A 21,790-nucleotide genomic window follows, 5' to 3' on the forward strand; every position below is an offset into this window, starting at 1 on the left:
GAAAATGCTGACAACAGTAAGGCCGCCCTGACTAGTATCATCCAATTTACTTGTATTCTCTCTTCTGTCTGTATCCAGCTCTTGTCTTGTCTTGAAGTTGTAAGCTCCTTTGGCATAGACTATCTTTTTGTTCTGTTTGTACAACACCTGGTACAATGTGGTCCTGGTCCATGACTAGAGCTCTTAGGTGCTATGGTAATATAAATAATAATTAATAATTTGTTCAGTATAATAGTGATTTAGGTTGTTTGAGTTTTGATAGAATATATGTGAGCAGGTCCTGTGCTGTTCCCTAAATTCTGAGTGGATATGTAGAGTACCCATAAACTGCTGCCCTCCCAACTGTGAGTGGAAAGAAATGAAGAGAGACCGCATGCTCTTTCTGCCCCTGCCCAGCCTAGTGGGGGGTGAAGAGAGATCCAGTGAGGCTGCTGCCTCCAGTCAACCTGATAGAGGGGGTGAGAGACTTGTAAGCCACCCCCATTGATTTTTGTGTCCCAGGCCCCCAAACCAAGTGAGGGGAGTTAAGAAATGAACGGCTGTCCTCCCCAAGCATGAATAGTCTCTGTGAGCTGCTGTCCCCTGAAGCTTTGGAGTGGGGCTGAAGAGAGACCCCGTGAGCTACTGTCCTCCCCAAAGCTGGAGGAGTGGGTGAAGAGCTATTGCTCCCCCCTCCCACCATAGGGGAGATGGTGAAGACACATCCCACAAGCTTCCAAAAAAAGGGGGTGTATGCACGAAGTGTTGGGGCAGGGGGGGTTCGGAATGAAACGCTGGGGGCTGATTAAAGACAACCTGGGTTCTGCATGGGGCGGCGGTGAAATGAAACGCTTCTGCTGCGGGAGAACAGCCCGAGATGGAGATTTTACACACTTGCTGTCAAGTCACCCGACTGGGCGGCTCTCCCGCTGCTTGTCGATAACAGACCCCTGCTCCCCGCGGCCGAGTTTTGCCCACCCCAGAGCGGCGGCCGGGAGGGCGGGGGGGGGGAGCTGTCAGCCCGTCGAGGCCATGGTCGGTGATCACAGTCTGTCCCGCAGAGCCGGGGAACCCAACGGGGCAGGGGCCAGAGCAAACAGCGCCCCTCCCTGCAGCCGCCCCCCGGGCCCCGCTCCTCCAGTGATCGCTGGGGGCCCTGCGGGGAGAGCGCGGCCGCCGCCGGGGCGGGAGACGGAGGCACCCCCACAGTTAAGAAACAGGGAACGGGCAGAGAGGAGCGCACTGCGCCTGCGCACACTGGCCCGGGAGGGGGGGGGGGCCACCCCACGGCCTGTCCGAAAAGGCTCAAGCGGCCCCCGGCAGGCTGTACTCGCTCTGCAGCCAACTATCGTTCCCCCGGGGTCTGTGTGGGTCAGGGAGTGGATGAGTCCGCTCTGCGCCAGGAGTCTAGAAAGACCCCTAGACGGGCAGCCGGCTGCGCGCGCTTCGGCCGCGAAGGGCTGCGGGAGGGCGTGGAAGGACCCCTGGGCGGCGGCGGCGGCCGCCCAGGCAGCGATTAGGGCACCTTGTGCTCGGGCTGTGGAAGCCCTGGCGGAGCAGAAGGGGTCGCGGCGCGGAATGTAGAAGCCCGCTGGGCGGCGGCGGCGCGGAAGGCTTCCGAGGCGATGGTAGCGAGCCCGGCACTCGGAGGGGCAGCAGCTCTGCGCCGCGGCAGTGGAAGGACCCCGGAGCCTCTTTGCCGCGCGCGCGCCTGGGGAGCCTGCGCCCTGAGCGTTGGAAGGGCCCTGAGCAGCGGTTGCGGCCCCGGCTGGGAGCGGGAGGCAGCGCTGGGAGCGTCCTAGCCGCGGGGCGGCGGCTCCCTGCGTGCCCGGCCTGGCAGCGCACCATGTCGGTCAGCGAGATGTTCATCACCCTGCAGGGGGTCCTCACCGCCGACCAGGACATCCGAGAGGTCGGGGCCCGGCCGGCGCGGCGTTACCTGGGCGCTGGGGTCGGGGATGGGCCGGGGCGGGCCACCGTCGCACGTGGTTACAGGGATCAGGGCTCCGGGGCGGGCGGGCCGGCCTGGGGGGCTCTGGGCGGGAGTTTCTTTTTCCATCTCATGTCCTGACGTGTTGCCGTCGGCTTGCAGGAGATCAGGAAAGTGGTTCAGACCCTGGAACAGACGGCTCGGGAGATCTTAACGCTGCTGCAGGGGGTTCACCAGGGAGCTGGATTTCAGGACAGTAAGTCACTTGTCTTTGGTGGGGATAATGCACAGGGCAGTGTTGTCACAGCGGGAAGACCGCGTCTGCCTCAAAGCGCTTACGTTCTAGGGATGCTATTGCCATAAATATAAAGGGAAGGGTAAACCCCTTTAAAATCCCTCCTGGCCAGAGGAAAAATCCTCTCGCCTGTAAAGGGTTAAGAAGCTAAAGGTAACCTCGCTGGCACCTGACCAAAATGACCAGTGAGGAGACAAGATACTTTCAAAAGCTGGGAGGAGGGAGAGAAACAAAGGGTCTGTGTGTCTGTCGGTATGCTCCTTTGCCGGGGATAGAACAGGAATGGAGTCTTAGAACTTTTAGTAATGCTGCGAATTACACCTGGTAGGACACGCACACAAGTGCTGCGAATTACACCTGGTAGGACACGCACACAAGTGCTGCGAATTACACCTGGTAGGACACGCACAGTTCGAATCTAGGCTGAGGCACAGAAATAAAGTCCACAACTGCAGAGTTCCCAAAAACCACTAAATTTATTACGCTCAAGTGTGGTACCCCCCAGGCTAGCCAGGAGGGGACCCTGAATGCAGATTATACAAAGGTTATATACCTTTTAGCAAAGCATGTTGCCCTTGTGCATCGGAAACCTTAGCCAATAAACAAACCCTTGTCTTATCTACCACCTATCCCTGCTTGGTGCATTCCTCATGCTATACCAGTATGTTAATTACACAGCATGGTTCTAAAGCCATGCATCAGTAACTTTAATTATCAGGATGGGAGGCCTCACATCAAGGCCAAGAGACAGGGAGTTAGAGACTGACAAAAACCAGATACTGGGAGTCAAGGCAGGCTGGAGACAAGGAGGAGGATTTTCACAGGGATTCAGTATTTAAGGATTACTCCTCCTGGTGTATGATGTGCTGGCATGTAAACAATGGTGGGCCCCAAACCAAAATGGAGTCACGTGCTAACTTTTCCTTAACAGTAAGTAATCTAGCTAGGTATGCGTTAGATTATGATTTCTTTAAATGGCTGAGAAAAGAATTGTGCTGAATAGAATGACTATTTCTGTCTGTGTGTCTTTTTTGTAACTTAAGGTTTTGCCTAGAGGGATTCTCTATGTTTTGAATCTAATTACCCTGTAACATACCTACCATCCTGATTTTACAGGGGTGATTCCTTTACTCCTATTTACTTCTATTTCTATTAAAAGTCTTCTTGTAAGAAAACTGAATGCTTTTTCATTGTTCTCAGATCCAAGGGTTTGGGTCTGTGGTCACCTATGCAAATTGGTGAGGATTTTTACCAAACCTTTCCCAGGAAGTGGGGTGCAAGGGTTGGGAGGATTTTGGGGGGGAAAGACGTGTCCAAACTACGTTTCCCAGTAAACCCAGTTAGAGTTTGGTGGTGGCAATGGTTATTCCAAGGACAAAAGATAAAATTAATTTGTACCATGGGGAAATTTTAACCTAAGCTGGTAAAAGTAAGCTTAGGAGGTTTTCATGCAGGTCCCCACATCTGTACCCTAGAGTTCAGAGTGGGGGAGGAACCTTGACAGCTATCAAACACTTACATACAATCTTTTGTGAAACACGCTAACTCTCCTTGGCTATACTCTCAACCTGTCTGTTGTTAGTTGAGCAATTTCTTTTCAGCAAGACCCCCCACATCTGAAACAAAGCAAAAGCTGCTGGGGGGGAACCTGAGGAAAACTGAATTCCCCTACCACTGTTGCTGAGAACGGAATCTGAGACCTACTGTCACACTTCCCAGGGGTTATGGGGCACTTCGCTTCCACCTGCCCTTAGCATAAGGAAGCATGTGCTTACTGTGGGTAAGCTCCCCAAGTCCACTAGCCATGGGCAACACAAGCACTCCCCTTTAGACCTTGCAGGTCCCTTCTGCCTTATTATCCCTTAAGAATATAAGGGTACGTCTTCACTACCCAGGGGATTGGCGGGGAGTGATCAATCCAGCGGGGATCGATTTATCGCATCTAGTCTAGACATGATAAATGGACCCCCGAGCACTCTCCCGTTGACTCCTATACTCCAGCTCTGTGAGAGGCACAGGCAGAGTCGACGGGGGAGCGGCAGCAGTCAACTCGCCACAGTGAAGACACCACGGTAAGTCGATCTAACTAGGTCGACTTCAGCTACGTCATTCACATAGTTGAAGTTGCGTAACTTAGATTGATTTCTGCGTCGTCCCCCCCCCCCTTCCCCGTGTAGACCAGGCCTAAGAGGGGCCATACAGGGTCAGACCAAAGGTCCTTCTAACCCAGTATCCTGTCTTCTGACAGTGGCCAGTGCCAGGTGCCCCCAAGGGAATGAACAGAATGGGTAATCGTCAAGTGATCCATCCCCTGTCGCCCATTCCCAGCTTCTGGCAAACAGAGGCTAGGGACACCATCTCTGCCCATCCTGGCTAATAGCTATACCTTCCAGCTTGAAGTGCAGAAATCTGCTCTAAAAATCTGCTCTAACTGAACCAAAAGTTTTGGATTTGGTGCAGGACTTAATAACATGAGGCAGGGTGGCTTGGAACAAATACTTTGTCATGATATGTCAGAGGGCTAGTGACTCTCCATGCTCTATCCCTCATTCTCCTCCTCGCTCCACCTGTGTAGACTTCCCCTGCTTTGTTCTCTACCCCGTTTCCTCTTTAAGGTACGCCTACCCCACAGCAGCACAGCCGTGGTGCTGCAGCTGTGTAGGCTTTCTTTACAGCAACAGAAAGGGTATTTCCATCAATGTTAAGTAATCCCTTTCTCCAAGAAGCATAAGCTAGATCGATGGAAGAATCCTTCTGTTGATCTAGACACAGCCATGCTGGGGGTTAAGTTGACCTAACTACAGTGTTCAGGGTGTAAAATTTTTCACAGGAGCAATTTAGCTAGGTCAACCTAAGTTTTAGGTATAGACCTGGCCTTAGTCTAGGAGACTTACTTCACCATTTGATTCTCTTTTCCCTTTATTCCTCCCAGTTTATAGCTGCTGAAGGGCCAAGTTTTCTTGGTAATGAAGTTACATGACCTAGACTCCTTGTCCCCTGTTCTCTCCTGTTAAGGCAAAAGATAGCTTTATGATTGTAGGGGGTGCTGGTCTGAGAATTCATGGGCAGCTTAATTTGATGGCCATGGACCTTGATTGACAGCAGTGCTTCTACCTTTTTAGGTGCGCACTCCCTTATTTGAAGTAAAAAATCTTCAACCCTTTTATGTTTATAATAAACATAAGAGAATTGTTCAATACAGCTGCTACATTTGATCTCACAAACGTGGAAGATTTTGACCAACATGAAGCAATTCTGGAAATTTTTTCTTTGGTTTAAATTGTAAAATTTTCAACGCCTTATGATGATCCCCTCAGTGTCTGCTTTCACAACTACCTGGTTGAGAGATCCTGGTTTACAGCTGGGCAATACGCTTATGGTGTAAGGTCTCAATCTCCTTATGGGATTTCTCTGTCCTTCTCCAGATCCATGTGGGCACTCTAATGCTGCTGATTTCTGGGAGTTTGTGCTATGGGAAATGCAGCCACTACCTAGGTATGGGACTCCCATAGCCATGTGAAGTAGAAAAGCTGCCATCCACTGTCAAGCAACACCATTCTCCTCCTTCCCTTCCCCAACCCTCTAGGCTTCCCACTGTCGTCCACTTTTTGGCCCATTGTACTAGAGGGCTCCCCAGGGAGGAAAACATTAACCTTTTCAGATTCAAGATGTATTATCTAGCTATACTTTCATTTTCTGGATTGTGAATTAGGCCCCAGAGCTGGCACATGCAGACCCTCATACCCTGCCCACTGTAACCCTGGGCTGATAGACCAACATGTGATGCAGATAGGCCAGCATATAAGAACTGAACCCCAAAATTGTGACTTAAAAAAATTAAAAAAAAGGAAAAGACTTGACTCTGACAGAGTTTGTCTAGCCTTGAGTGCCTCTTCCCCTCCCCCCCCCCCAAAAAAAAGCTGCTCAAAGCTGAGCACTAAAATATGAAGAGGACGTTACAAACATCTATCTGTAAAACACAAACTGTTCCTCTTTCTGAGCATGGCTGATATTTCAGGATCACCAGCCAGGCCCCAGGTTACCGTACAAACCTAGCAAAGCAGACAACCAGTACGTGCTGTAGTAGACAAAACCACCGCTAATTCCTAGTTCATATTCAAGGAACAGGTTTATTTCAGCATAGGTACAGAATGCCACACCCCAGTGACCAATTGGGGGTGACAGGTCAGTGGATTCGCTGCATGTACATAAACAAAAACTGTATGTAAACAGAGGCTTAAATCAAAGCTATTAATTTTATTTAAGACATGAACTTCCTTTGTTTTTCTTGATCACATTTGGCAGGCCTCCTTTTTGTCCTTTACGCAAGTCAGGGATATTCCAAAAACTGAACAGGATGTTTAGTAAGACAAGAAGGCTCTGTTTACTCCTCCTCCTTCCCAGAAGGGTTATTCAAAGGTTTTATCAATCACATAAATTAGGTCAACGTTTATATTGCTTATGTTTTGCTTGTGCAGTACTAGACGTGATCCATTAGATACACTTTGGCCCTTACTGTCTTACATGAGGTAGGTTCACCTACTTGCTGTTTCACTTCCTTACATAAGCGAATGTGATATGTGCTTTCCTATGATTTCAAGTCCAACTTTTTGCTTTTTATTTTGAGTCAGGGATTTTAGGATGGTTGAGATAATGCTTGTGAGCTAACCTATGACCTCAAATGTCTCCAAACTACTACGGACCTGCTGACTGACCAGGTATATATTTGGATCCATGAATTTTCCAGTAGAGATAGGGAAATATTATTACCATTATACAAAGCACTGGTGAGACCTCATCTGGAATAGTGTGTGCAATTCTGGTCTTCTGTGTGTAAGAAAGAGATGAATTCAAACTGGAACAAATGCAGAGAAGTGCTACTAAGATGATCAGAGGAATGGAGAACCTACTTTATGAGAGGAGACTAAGGGTATGCCTACACAGCAAAGAAAAACCCGGGACAGCTAATCACAGCGGGCAGGAGGTGCTGGGAGGGAGAGGGAGGAGTTGATCAGCGGGGCCGCCAGTGAACAGGAGACGCTGGGGGATATGGGAGGGAGTTGGCCACCGGTGGGTGCTAAGCACCCACTAACTTTTTTTTCAGTGGTTGCTCCAGCCCTGGAGCACCCACAGAGTTGGTACGTATGCCTCCAGAGGTACGTGTACCCCTGGTTGAGAACCACTGGACTAGAAGATTATAGTGGTCCCTTGTGGCCTTTGAATCTGTGACTTTCCCAGCCTGAAGTTACTGGAATGCAGCAGCTTTTCATTTGCATAGAAGTGACCTAATTGGACCCAATTTGGTGATTCAGTGACCACAATAAGAGGAGGGCCCCATTCTGATTCATCAGGAAGCTCTTGAGAGGATTTCCAAGCAGGAGGAACCAGCCAGACCGCTATCAAAACGGAATGAGAGGAAGAAGCCTTGCTTCTGGCTTGTTTGCCTGTCAGGGCTGATGCTGGGACTGATCGCTTGCCTCTGGCCATGCAATGCATAATGCCTGAGAAGGAGGCCTGTGCTTCCTCCACCCTCCTGGCAGGCTACTAAATGCAGTAACATGTGACAATTACATACAGGTAGCCTCTACCCATCCAGAAAGCCCGTTGATATTAAATACTGGAACAATAAGACCATCGGCTAATCTTTTCAACCATGTACTGAAGCTGAATAAACCACGAGAGTTGCGACAACCACGCTCTTGTTTCCCAGCCTTTATTGATAGAGGGACACCTCTATCTCAGCATTCTTGCACTTCTTAAATCCTGCAGAGAGGTGGGGGCAGGAGGACTAGAACCCACAGAATGTATTTGTGAAATTAGTATAGAACAATGCCTGTAGAATAGTTCCTTGTAGTATTTAAAACAGCCCTAGGTTAAACAACCTTGCTGTCTAAGCATATATTTTCTGGGTTAGGAGTTGTACAGATAATTACAGGGCTGTCAGTCTGACATCAATCCTGGGCAAAATAATGGGACAGCTTACATGGGACTTGATTAATCAAGAATTAAAGAGGGTTAATATTAATGCCAAGCAATATGGGTTTATGGAAAACAGAACCTATCAAACTAACTTGATATTTCTTTTGATGTGATTACAAGCTTAGCTGATAGAAGTAATAGTGTTGATGCAATATACATAGACTTCTGTAAAGCATTTAATTTGGTATTGCATGACATTTTGATTAAGAGACTGGAATGATACAAAATCAACATGGCACATATTAAATGGAATAAATACTGGCTAAATGATAAGAGTCAAACAGACAGTCATCATTGAGCTAGTGTGTTTCTAATGGGGTCTCACGGATTGGTTCTTGTCACTAGATTATTTAAAATTTTTGTCAATGACCTGGAAGAAAATATAAAATGATTACTGAAAGTTTGTTGATGACCCAGACATTGGGGGAGTGGTAAATTAATGAGTGGACAGGTCACTCATAAAGGTCACTGAATTGCTTGATGAACTGGGCAGTAGCAAACATGCATTTCAGTATGGCCAAATGTAAAGGCATTCATCTAGGAACAAAGAACACAGGCCATTTCTACAGATGTGGGATTCCATCCTGGAAAACAGTGGCAACTTTGCGGTCATGGTGGATCATCAGCTGAACGTGAGCTCCCAGTGTGATGCTGTGGCCGAAGGGCTAATGTCATCCTTGGATGCATAAATAGGAATGTCTAGTACGAATAGAGAGGTTATAGCCTATATTTGGCACTGGTGCTTCTGCTTCTAGAATACTGTGTCCAGTTCTGGTGTCTACAGTTCTAGAAGGATATTGATACATTTGAGAGAGTTCAGAGAAGAGCTATGAGAATGATTAAAGGATTGGAAAACAAGTCGTCTTATAGTGGAGCTCTGTGTGTTTATCTTATGTAAGAAGATTGTGATCCTGTGACCCCTTAATCTGAGTACTTACATGGGGAACAAACATTTGGTGATGGAGGGCTCTTCAGTTTAGTAGTCAAACATATAGCAAGATCCAGTAGCTGGACATTGAAGCTCCAGATACTCAGACTAGAAATAAGAGGCAAAGCTTTAACAGCAAGGGTGGCTAACAACTTGACAAGGGATGTGTTGGATTTTCCATCAACGTACATTTTAAAATCAAGATTGGATGTCTTTTTGTAAAAGATCTGCTCTAGTTTGAACAGGAACTAATTCAGGAAAGTCCTATGGCCTGTGTTATACAGGAGGTCTGACTAGATGATCAAAATGGTTCATTCTGGGTTTATAATCTATGAATCATGAAAGATCATATCTTCCCCCAAGATGCTGTTTGAACATTAAATACAACAAGCTGTGTCATCTTGAATTGCATTGGAATGCTTCCTGGTAACCCCTGTTTTGGTGGGTAAGAATAAATTGGCTATCATCTAACCACCAATTTATTTGTGCAGATTACCTTAATTGATATCAGAGCTGTAGTCTCAACATTAGCTTTAACCTGGCAGTGATTTGACCCTCCTTGTATCAGCTGTTTGGCTGGAACCTAAATATATTGATTAGCACAGAGACTGATGATGTCCTTTTATTTGGGGGACTGATAGCTAAACAAGACTGCTGTCTTCCCTGATTTTTTTATTATGTAGACTTTATAAGTAATTATTGGTTTATTTGATATGATTTAATCAGCCTCATAACTGATTTGATATTACCCCACTTTCTTGTAATTTATTTTTTGTTTAGTTAATGGTATGTGTAAAATAGGAAACCTTGTTTGGATGTTTCCTCCCCAAATGTCAGGGTTCCAAACCTCAGGAGTCCCCAAAGTCAATAAGAGGCAACTCTGTGACTCACCTACTTATGGGCCATAGAACTGCCCCTATAGGTTTAAAAACTATTGGTTTTTAAGGGAAATTGACTTATGCATTGATCATAACTTGGTGAACTGAGTGTATTTCAGAGCACTTGAGGGCCTGCTGTGGTGGATATCAACCTAAAGGCTGACACATTCCCCATAAATTTATACTCACAAACAATGAGATCTCATCCAGCAATAAATGCTGTTCTCCCTGCATTGGTCTCTCACCAGAATTTATAGAGCTGAGGTAAAAGGCACTGATGCTCTTGTGCTCTGGCAGGCATGGTACTGCATGTGCTGTGGGACTGCTATGGCTAAAGAACTTCAGTTGCACTCCAAGTACGGGTACTGCCATACCATAGCTATTCATACCGGGTGAGCTTGGCTTAGTAGCTCAGGCATTAGCCTGGGATTTGGAGAATTGGATTCATCTCTCAGCTCTCCTGCACGGCTGGTTGGTGGCCTTAAAGCTGTCTGTGCATCTTTTCTCATTGGAAAGTGGGCATAATTCATCCCTGCCTCCCTCAGGTGCTGTAAGAAGCCACAGCATTTTCAGGTCTCTGTCGTGACTTAAAACTCCTCAGAATTCAACATGCCTGCACATAGAGTACTGGACTTTGGGCAGCCATAGAAAGGGTGGCATACAAAAGACTTGGATTTGAACAATTTGAAAGCATATAGATTGAGGTTTTTCAAAGGTGAAGAAGGGATTTTAACCATTAACTTCAGTGGGAGTATTGTGGCTCTGGCCCCAAGAAGCATTTGAAAATCTGAACCAGTGTCTTCAATCTGTCTACAAATTCTTATGCACATGTATAATTCTGTATGTACAAGAAATAAGACTGTTACATTGGTTGTAGCAAAACAAAACATTGCTGTATGGTTTTCTGTTAAGGTGTACTTCATATCTACAAACTCTAGGTGGCAGTGGGGTTAGTATATAAATGAGCCTGAAACCTTACTTTTCTAAGTAGGGGCTTAAAATCCCGCTGATTACCACTCACAATTGTATAGGTAATGATGGTTTGAAACATAATTCATTCAAATGTATGTAAAACAGAAAGGGCTGCTGGAAAACATAGATCCAACCCCAGCTATTATCCATTGTAATAATATTTCTTTTTATTGAGTAGTGAGTTATTGGATTTGGAACAGAAAGAATAGTATCTCCCATCGTTGAATAGTCAATTCATATGCATGCTATTGCTGATCTGGCTCTGTGATGTGACTGAGCCTTATTGATGACCAGTGATTCCTAAATAATTATGGAGTGACTATTTTCATGTAACTTGGAACTGTGGACTAGTGGTTGGAGTTCAGGTCTGAGAGCCAGACATCCTGGGTTCTCTTCATTGCTTTGCCACTGACTCCTGGTGTGACCTTGTTGAAGTCACGTAGCCTGTTTGTTGCACTGATGTGTAAACATGAGTGTGCTGTTTGGAGAAGATTAGATAGCGCTACGTACAGTTACAGGATTCTTTTGCAAAATTTAGTCTAGACGCTTCCTAAATGTTGCACTGTTTCTTTTTTTCAGTACCAAAGAAGTGTCTCAAGGCCCGAGAACACTTTGGTGCAGTCAAAACACAGCTAGCATCTCTGAAGACCAAGTTTCCAGCTGATCAGTACTACAGGTGTGTAAGATGACAAGGTTTTGATATTCTAAATGGTTATTACACACTTTAAGTTAAAAGGATACTGTGAAGGTGTGTAGGCCCCAACACTTTTTTCTACCGTACAAATTATGGGTAGCATTGGTTGACACTTTTTTCATGAATCAAAAATGGCTCTTTGACCAAACTTTTTGGTAAAATTGTTCAGCTTTCAAAAAACATTTCCCCCCGTTACTAGAATCGTTTGTTGAAAATTTTCATTCTCTGTTTTTTTGAAGACTTCCTAACAAAAATAATTTGGCTTTGTTTTGAGTAGCTCTAATTAAGGGCCTGATTTTTCAGAGGTATTGAGCACTCACACCTCCATTCACTTCAGTTAGTTGTTAGTTTTCAGAAATGCAACAGAACTAAGCCCCAAATCCGCCATGAAACGTACATCTGATATTGGGAATTATTCCAAAATGAGGCAGTCCTCTTTGGCCCTTGTTTGCTTTCCCTGCCAGTAGAGGACTTCTGACAAGAGTACTTCAGAGAGCAGGAATCTTGTCAGTTAAATCCATTGCCAGTTCACATGAGGTTAGCCATTACAAAGGATTGGAGAGAAGAGGTGAACCCTCCGATAGGTTACCTTGCATTTCGTACACGTCTGTTGATCATCCCGCACTGAGCACCTTGAGTTGTTCAGATTGCCAAGCCCACAAGCTCAGAGTGACACAGTAAACCCATATTTGTGGGGTGGAAGTCTTTTCATTGTCAAGGAAGCCATTGTTTGTATCAAAATATAACTTTTGGATGGGAAGCTGTGAAACTTCAGTTCTGTCAGTCTTGGCAGCGTGTCCAGCTGAAGTGCAGGGCAGAAAGTAAATATGCAGCACACCTACTATAAGGTAGACTAGATATTTAATACTTTCAGTCCTTACTAAAGCAAGTTGTAAAAATGTGTTGAATGAATTTTTTCAACTGATTGTGTGTTTCAATATAGATTTCATGAACACTGGAGGTTTGTGCTACAGCGCTTGGTGTTTCTGGCAGCATTTGTTGTCTACTTAGAGACAGAAACATTAGTGACTCGAGAAGCTGTTACAGAAATACTTGGAAGTAAGTTAATGTTAATTAAACTGGATAAAGTTGTAAAGTTCTTAAATTTAGTGATTTGCGGAGTTAGATTTAATTTCCTATGGAATGAACAGATTAAACACCAGCAGAAATGTATCTTTATAAAGATGCAAACCAGACTACAAAAAATTTAATCTGGAAAATAGAGACTTTTTCGCTTAATGTCGTAGTTTAGGAAAGTAATTGTTTACTCCTAAGGATACTTGACAAAACCATGTGAAATTAAATTTGCCTGTTTTTTCCCTCCCACTACTTTTGTTTTAAATGTTAAATAAGAAGTTAGCGTAGTTAATGTTTTGGAACTATAACTCTGCACAGAGCAGAGGATGTTTTTAAAAAAATTCAGGCGGACTAAAAGTTTTAAACAGAAAACTGTTGTACTTCTGTGATCCTGTTGGTTCAAGTGTAAGGTTTTGTCTCGTAGGTAGAGAACATGTTCCCATGTTGGTTTAACATCTGACCAAGTCAAAAGGCTGAAGAGGAGCAGTAATTACGTTCTATATGGGGAAACAACTGACTTCTATATTGCCACTGGATTTCTTATGTTTGAAATGTCTTCTGTAGCTGACTTGAAATAAAAACATTTCTAACTTGCTGCTTGTGTTTAGGTATGATATTGATTCAGATTGCAACTCTGTTTTTCACCTTAGTTGAGGCTGATCGAGAGAGAGGTTTTCACCTGGACATTGAAGACTACCTCTCTGGGATTCTGACTCTTGCCAGTGAGTTGGTAAGTAAAAGATATTTACACAAATTGATAGCTGGTCTGAAACCAACCAAAAATGAATGGCCAGTAGCTTGTTTTCCAGACCCTACATTTGGGAAGAGTAGAAGTTATATTGCATAATGCCCTGGTGTTGAACTCTTAGTTAACTTTCCAACCACTATGAAATGCTACTGTAGTAACTAGGACTGAACCTCAGGAAGGGAAGAACTAAGTGTCTACTTCAATTTAATCCTGTCCAGATTCAAATCAGTGCCTTGATTGAAAACAAGGATTCTCGTTAAACAAGAAACCATTCTATATGATGAGTATAACTAGTCTGATTACCATGCTGAGGCTTTTTCATACAGTAAACTGACAGGAAAAGCATGTTTGGCTGTAGAAACAGATTGAGGTAGGTGACCTCTGTCCTCAGAAGGATCTTGAGAGATCTGACTTGGCAGTTGCATGTGTAGTTAACCTTCTTCCACACCATCTGACTTGTTTCCCTGCAGTCTAGGCTGGCAGTGAACAGTGTCACAGCAGGTGACTATTCTCGTCCTCTTCGCATCTCCACCTTCATTAATGAGCTGGATTCTGGCTTCCGTCTCCTCAATCTGAAAAATGACTCCTTGAGGAAACGCTACGACGGCTTGAAGTATGACGTCAAGAAAATTGAGGAAGTGGTTTATGACTTGTCAATCCGAGGACTCAGTAAGGAGGCAGCGAGTGATGCTGGGGGAGAGAAATAGAAGCTGCTGTTCTAGCAGCATCATGGATTACCTCAGATTGCCAATGAGGGAGGTGTGTTAGCAAAGCCCTCCTGCTCTAGTTTAGAAGAACCACAAGCTGAAAAGTGCTCTCTATTTTCTTACCAAATGTGTAGTATGGGTGTTAGAACGCAAAACGTTTTGTAAAATCATGTCTAGGGAAGGGCACCAGGCTTCCTGTTTCCAGTGGAGTTACTCTGTCATAAACACACATCACTGTTCTGTGTACCATAGCAACAGCTGTCAAGAACTTCCTGCAGCTGAAATTCCCGCTTAGTTCTGTGGAGTCACTCCAGCTCCACTGCTGTATTGTTCTGGCAGTGACGTGCTTCAGCTTTCTGTGCCCACACATCCTCAATGGTGTGGGCGTGGGATGCAGCTTACTGCAAATATGACATGGCGTTTTGAGAGACAGTGTGTAGCTATTCAGTTCCTTTCTTAAAAAAACACTGATCTTCATTGACAATTTTTTTTTTTTTTTGTAATTTTCACCCACTTTAGTAACTTGAGCAGCAAAGATTTATATAGCAGTTTATTGCCCTGATCTTATTTACTGGTGACAGGATATCAAAAACACTAAACTGCAAAATTAGGCAAAGCAGCTCATGTAGACATATCACTGGGAATCAGTCTTTTCCATATAACTTTGGCATATCGTGTCCAGGCATCTCAATATTATTTTTTAAATGACAAGATTTTTGTTACCAGAAAGACAGGCCAGCTGTTTCTCAGAAATGTCTGCTTTCGCTTGTTGGCATTGTTCGTTACTGTGAGTAAACAATGTTGAATTTTAAAGTGAATCGTTTTATTTTGAGCACTCTACATGATTGCTTTTCTGACCATCCAGACTTCCTAGTACTTACGTGCTAAGGAACACCTCATAAAGTGCAGGCATCTTTTGGGTTCTAAGTACTTAGTTCCTGAATAGGCCAAACATTCTGTGGCTTTTTTTTTTTTAAATTCCCAGGTAGTTAGTTTCATATAGTAAAAATGTTTGTATCTTAATAAAAGGGAAAAAATAACTTCTGGTCTAGTTTGCATATGAGATTTTTATACCCAAACAACCTGTTTTTTCATTATGTCAACATCCAAATTCACACATCACACATTCCTAAAGGAAAACATTTGATTTTTACATAACCTTTTTTTACCATTTTGTGTAATGTCCTAGTTTTTCTTCTTTAAATATAATTTGTCTAGGACAAGGACTGTTTCCAAAGGATAAAAATACCACTTGTTGAATATAAACAAGCAAAATTACAAGCAGTTGTTGAAATTCCAGTGAATCTTTTAGTTTGTAAAAGTTTTGCAGTTAGCTGTTAAAGCTTGTTTTAAAAAAATCATTGGGAGAAACAAGTTTCTTTGTTATCCTGACCAATAAAAGCTGTTCTTTGACTTCGTGTCCATCTGGTAATTCTGTGTCTTGCCTGATGTTTGTTAATGTCACCGCTTTTCATCCTGAAGTCCGGCCTGAGGAGTTTTTAATACAAATTCAGCCTGCTACTTTAAAATTGTGTGATTAATATTCAATTCCGGTGCGCTAGCTGGGAAACTGGATCGGCCACCTCCTCCACAGATCAAGGAGGAGTGAGGATTAAGCTGTGAATATATAGAACCTACCCAGAATATGTATTTGGGATTCTGTTGTGTGGGGACTTGAACACCAAGGTTCTGTCTTCAGTACTTTGTATGGCCTCTGTTGTTGCGGTACCTGAGTGCCTCACAATCTTTAATGTATTTATTCTCATATGAGATAGGGAAGTGATGATATTACTGCCATTTTATAGCTGGGAAACTGAGGTTCAGAGACTGTCACTTGCCTAAGATTACACAGTAAGCCTGGGGGAGTGGGGAGTTTAAGCCAGGTCTCCTGATTTTTAGGGTAGCACCCTAACCACTAGACCATGCTTCCTCTCAAGGACTCTGCAAACAGCAGAAGTTCAACTCCCTCTCTGACCACACCCATCCCACCAACATTCTCTGTCTCTTCAGGCGGGATCTTTCCAATGTGGTGCTCCTGGGGCTAGATAACTAGTAATCCTCCCCTGGGCCTGCAGGTGTCTAGGCAGCAGGAAGGGGAACACTGGGTAGCCTCTCTCTCTCCTCGTAAGATCGTTATAGGCTAAGTATGGGCTGCATTCTTCGTTCCAAATGCTTGTCTTGGTGAGTGGATAGGGTGTAGGAAGCAGCACAGTTTGCTCACCAGCCTGCAGCTGGGAGCACAAAGGAAAATGTTCCTACTGCAGCAGCTTCTTGAAAGGTCCTGGGGGCAGAAAAGCCCCATAATCTTTACAGCAGTAACGAGGAAACCTCTGGAGTTGTAGCTGCACGCAAAAAACCTTGGGCTTCTCTTCCCTAGCATTTGGTGCCAAAGAAAAGGGTATGTTTCTGCCCCAGAGCTGCATGCGTTGTCTTGCCAGCTGCCACTGGCCTAGGAACAGGGGAAGGGGAAATAAAATTCCCCTGAAAGACTCAGTTTGGGGGAGGGAGTGGCCTGTAGCTGATGGTCTCTGCTTCAAAGATCATGTAGGTAAGCAGAAGTCACTTAGCCCAGGAGCATGGTGAGAGGCAGTTCTTCCCTTAAGCCTGCAAAAGTATACCAAGGTCAAGAGTGTTTTTGATGATCTGATTCATGATGCACCTTCAAACAAATCTGTAGGGAAAATAATGACTCTTATTTGGTCTTGAATACCCTCCCCACTACACACTGTCAGCTGAAAGGGGGAGTGAGTCAGAGCAGAGGCACTGGAAAGCCTGACTCAACAGCAACCTAAGGTATTTTCTGAAGCACTTGTGCCAGAGTGCATATTCCAGAGAGAGCTCTCCATGCTTGCTTTGGAGACCTGCTCTTCCTAAGGTTGCTCCTCTGCCTCTCCCTTGCCTCAGTATAAAGGGCAGTTCAAGTTGATTGTGAGCAGCATAAAAACAAGCAGTTACTCAGTCCTCGGGGAGGAGTGAAAGTGCTGGCCTAAGCCAATGCTTCCAGCTCTTGTTAAAAGCTTTCAGGAAATGAGGGTGAAGTGGCTATAGAAGCCAGAAGGGCCGTCTTGGTTAGTTTCAACTCCATCTGTTGCAGCTAGTAGATTTTAAGTGAATGTGCAGGAAAGTTAGACAACTGTAACTTTTCCCCCCACTGCTCTCACTTCTGCTAGACTTGCCCTGAGTTCCCTCTGTGGACAAATAACTTGCCTTCCCCCTGCTGCTAAAAGATGGTTCTGCATAGAAGAGCAACACATAGGCCTTTTCAGTTGGGAGAGCGATGATGGGCTAGGTACATTAGCAGGGATGGAAAGTAACTGCATCCGATTTCCCGAGGGTATTTGCACAGACTTTGACTCTTAAGACACCCATGTATTCCATTTCCTTTCATTAAGGTGCTGCCTGCAGCTGGATACTGTGGCTTAATAGAGAGCTAAAAGAAGAGCTGTCTGGAGACCTGAGCAGCTTGTTGGGCTGGATTTATGGCTGTAGGCAGGTGTGTGGTTTTTGGAAGCAATGAGCCTATTGTGCTATCTAATATCTCCCCTAGCTTGTGTTCAGTCCCAGGCACTAATTAATTGAGGGCAGGTGTCTGTAATTGCAGGTTCCCTTGCCTCTCATATGCTTCTCTCTGCTTATTAAGGACATTTTAAAACTCTTGCACTGGGGGTTTGCTCGGTGACTTGTTGCTGTGTTGTTTCCTGAAGCAAAAGATTTCTGACTGAATAAAATAGTCGCACCCTCCCTTTTAAAAGAACAAATGACAGTGCTAAGAATGGTTCATTTCTGAAAGAACAGACAATATGTTGAATGTTGCTATGCAGATTGCCACACCTCTAAGAAGTCATTTAAAGAGCTTGAGAACAGCTTTGAACACACAGTATTTGCATGGTTGACTTGTATTCATCCTGCTTCCTAATGCTTACACTAGCTTTTTGTCCAGGTTGCTGAAATATTTGTGCTATGTTTTTCCTGTATCTGTAATCTCCAAAGCTGTGGAGTAAGTCATGCTGCACATGATGCTGCATTAGTTCATACCTCCCTGCAGATGGATGGTCCAGATTTGGCTTTATTAAGTGTCTAGCAAGACTGGGAATCGACTGCGTTGTTAATTGTGATGAGTCTTCCATCTTCTTTGTTTTGTGTACTCACTACATAGAATTGAAACATTCAATACCCTGGAAATTAGTCTGTATGTAGATTCCCTTTCAACAGCTGTAAATTAAAAGCAGATGAGCAGCTGAGTATACAGAGGATCCATTAAAGGCAAATAATGTTTAAAACATAACTAGACCCTGTCAAGTTAGACAGGCTCTGCAATTGATCTGTTGGTTGATGCAGACTGTTCTAGACAAAGACTTATAGTTCCATGACTATAAGCTTTTTAGTATAGTGAGTCAGTCCTTATATGGTTGTACAGTAACAAGCACATTGTTTCTGCTCAAAAAATAATATCCACATGTGTCTACAGTGCATTATTTCTGCTCAGTAAATAATATACCCATGCTATGTTATTGGGCTTTTTAATGGGAGCCTCCATTTGTCTTGTCTAGAGGGAATGTGCCTGTTTTACTAAGAATTGGGCAGAAGGACTTTTCCCATGAAATCTAGAAATATCTGGAATCTGACAAATGTTGTTGCTATCCAAGCAGTTGTACAGAATAAGATCAACAGGACTTGCACTAGTGGCAGGCCTTGTCTAGTTAAGGTGAAAGCCTCTTTTGAAATGGCCCCTTCTCTCAGTCTCGGAGAACTGAGACACCTCAATTTAAAGACACCCAGTTATTCAAACAGCCACTGTTAAGAATATAAGAACAGCCATACTGGGTCAGCCAATGGTCCAGTATCCTGTCTTCCGACAGTGGCCAGTGCCAGGTGCTTCAGAGGGCATGAACAGAACAGGTAATCAGCAAGTGATCCATCCCCTGTTGCCCATTCCCAGCTTCTGCCATACAGAGGCTAGGGACACCATCCCTGTTGGCTTTGATTTCCAGTTTGCTGTGGAGCAAAATGATCAGATCAGAAAAACTTTTAAAGCTTTACAGGATCTAGAGCTTTTTCCAGCAGTGGAAGCCAAAGCTGTTAGATTTGTTTATAGTGAAATAAAGTATTGGGCAGCAGGGAGCTATTAGGATCACTAAACTCATGTCTTTTCTTAAGAGAACTGCCAGGCAATGAAGTGAAGGAAGAGTCTAACCATTTCCTTCACTGGAGAGAAAATGAACTTGCCAGCATCCTATTGCTTTCTCCTGTGTATGTGGTCTGACAGTTTCAGACTGATTGAGTTGTGGATCTATTGTAGGTACGTGGCACTTCAGAAAAATCTTTAACCAGCACATGGTGAGCTCAGGCTGCAAGTTTATTTTAAAAAAAACACTCCCATCAAGAAACCACATTAAAGAAAACTACCTAGTGATTCACCAAACATTTTGTCTGTGCCTTTGCGAACATACAGATTATTTCCTATCTGAACTTTGAATAATGGAAAGGGTCAGGCTACCACTGAAGAGGAGAAAGGGGCATTCTGCCCAATACCAGTCGTCACAATATTATGATTTGCATCCAGCAGCACTGGTTCAGTCTGTTCCCTGCTGCTTTCCACCTGAAGGAGCAAGATACAAATCATCTTTTCTGCAAAATGAGAAGGTAGGGAGTTAAGGATGGTGTTTGAGAGTAGGACGCTAGCAAATTCTGTTCTACAGCCAGGGCCTTTCCGTTCACGTTGCAGCCCTGACTCAAAGAAACTATTGCACTGACTCGTCTCAGTGAAGAAGGGGGCACTGGCATTTCCAGGGCCACAGGCACTCATGTGCGGATACCATTGTCATCTGCAAGGCCAGAATCCAGGGCGAGCCTCTCACACTTAAAATGAGAGGTATGTGCACAATCGTCATAGGAGCTGAAGCCACCTTCAGTGCTATCAGCATCTAAAGCTTTGTCCCATAGTGGTAAAAGAGCAGAGGGTCCCAGAGCATAGCCTTGGGGTTTTTAATGAATTACTGGAAATCACGATCCTGTCATCTGGAAACATTCTACCTTCTATCACCTCAAAACCAAGCCAACCTGATTGCAGAATATATAGAAACTCAGGGTTAGAGAAGAGCTATCTTGTCAATTATAAAGCGGGTATTAATGCTACTAGGAGCTATGTTCCCTAGATCATTTTTTATTTATAGGACTGTCTAATGCAATTGTATCTTTCTTAATATGAAATTAATAACAGCACTAAAACAAGAAACTTTAAAGCTTAATAGTTGGGGTGAGGAAAGAATGGAGAAAACGTATCTGCTCTATCGTAGGTACCAGCAGAGCTCCATTGGGACCACAAGTGAATAAGAAGCACTGAAAATGGAAGATGTGCCCGCCTATCCTGGGGCATGTTTGTCATGTGTGAGGAGGTCTCAGCAAATCCCCCCACCAAACAAAATGAACCGTGAAAGCAATTCTTGGAGGGCACAGGTAACTCAGAGCAATGTGTGTGGGTCAACAGAGGATACTGTCCTGTAGACAAATATTTCAGCTGTTGCTCTCTGGATCAGTTTTCAGGGTGCAAAGTAACTGCTGTAGAAATCCTCAGAGCCGGATAATCACTGATTCTGCAGAATCCTTTAGCTCCACAGTAACCAGACTTTGTAAGACTGAAGGCTGCACTAGCAACTTCTCAGGACCTTGAGGACTACCTTAATCTGCATATATATTTACATAATTGATCAAAGGATAAATACACAAGTGTATTTTCTTGGGCATGGACCTTCTTGGATGGAGTAACAGAAATATCTTGTTGGATGTGTTCAAAGTGCTTGCAACCCCTCCCAGCTAGATGTCATCCACACACTTTATAACATACACTCTGCTCCATTATTTAAGTCGCTAATGACAATATTGAATAGTACCAGGACAGACTGCTGCAGGGTCCTACTAGATACATGCTCCCAGTTTGACAGTGAACCGTTGATGATGATCCTCTGAATACAGTTTTTCAAACAGTTGCACACCTACCATATTGTAATTTCATCTACACCACGTTTCCCCAGTTGCTTTTGAGCATGTCACATGGGACAGTGTCAAAGCCTTACTAAAGTCCAGATATATTACATTCCCCCTACCCAGTAGGCCAAAGAAGGAAATTAGATTGGTCTGGTAAGATTTGTTCTTGACAAATCCATGTTGGCTATTATTTATCACCCTATTATCCTCCAGGTTTGAACAAATTGATTGTTTAATAATTTGTCCAGTATCTTTCCAGGTATTGAAGTTAGGCTGACTGGTCTATAATTCACTGTGTCCTTCTTTCCCCCCTTTTAAAAGATAGGTGCTATGTTTGCTGTTCTCTAATCCTATGAGGTTTCATCTGTCATCCATGAGTGCTCAAAGATAATCGCTAATGGTTCAGAGATTGCTTCAGTTCCTTAATACTCTAAGGTGAATTTCATCAGGCCCTGCCAACTTGAATACATCTATCTTATCTAAATATTCTTTAGTCTGTTCTTTTCCCTATTCTACCCTGAGATCCTTCTTCCTTGTTGTTTATTTTAATTGTGTTAATCATCTGGTTACAATTAACATTTTTATTGACAACTGAAGCAAAAAAAGCAATACACATTTC

The 21,790-nt window shown here is 44.1% G+C and overlaps 1 protein-coding gene across 2 annotated transcripts; it reads left to right on the top strand.

Moving 5' to 3' along the window:
* The first annotated feature begins 1,258 nt into the window (after nt 1-1,258).
* Nucleotides 1,259-15,600, top strand: TSN (translin). Of its 2 annotated transcripts, XR_012154190.1 has the most exons (7): nt 1,259-1,891; nt 2,072-2,165; nt 11,541-11,637; nt 12,599-12,714; nt 13,383-13,462; nt 13,699-13,850; nt 13,951-14,034. XR_012154190.1 is itself a non-coding variant. In XM_073305073.1 (6 exons), the coding sequence occupies exons 1-6, from the start codon at nt 1,826-1,828 to the stop codon at nt 14,185-14,187; spliced, it is 690 nt and encodes a 229-aa protein (XP_073161174.1). In that variant the 5' UTR covers nt 1,263-1,825; the 3' UTR covers nt 14,188-15,600. The 2 variants fall into 2 exon arrangements, 1 of the variants encoding a protein (XP_073161174.1); XM_073305073.1 differs by lacking the exon at nt 13,699-13,850 and having other exon boundaries at nt 1,263-1,891; nt 13,951-15,600.
* The last annotated feature ends 6,190 nt before the right edge of the window (nt 15,601-21,790 follow it).

This window comes from Lepidochelys kempii, chromosome 11 (genome assembly GCF_965140265.1).
Source record: "Lepidochelys kempii isolate rLepKem1 chromosome 11, rLepKem1.hap2, whole genome shotgun sequence".
NCBI lineage: Eukaryota > Metazoa > Chordata > Testudines > Cheloniidae > Lepidochelys > Lepidochelys kempii.

What these genes read in the sequence shown, in the direction of transcription:
- TSN (XM_073305073.1), top strand. Translation starts at nt 1,826, where the DNA reads ATGTCGGTCAGCGAGATGTTCATCACCCTGCAGGGGGTCCTCACCGCC. An exon ending in TGTTACAGAAATACTTGGAA is followed by an intron (nt 12,715 to 13,382) that starts GTAAGTTAATGT and finishes TTTTCACCTTAG; the next exon opens with TTGAGGCTGATCGAGAGAGA. An exon ending in TGACTCTTGCCAGTGAGTTG is followed by an intron (nt 13,463 to 13,950) that starts GTAAGTAAAAGA and finishes GTTTCCCTGCAG; the next exon opens with TCTAGGCTGGCAGTGAACAG.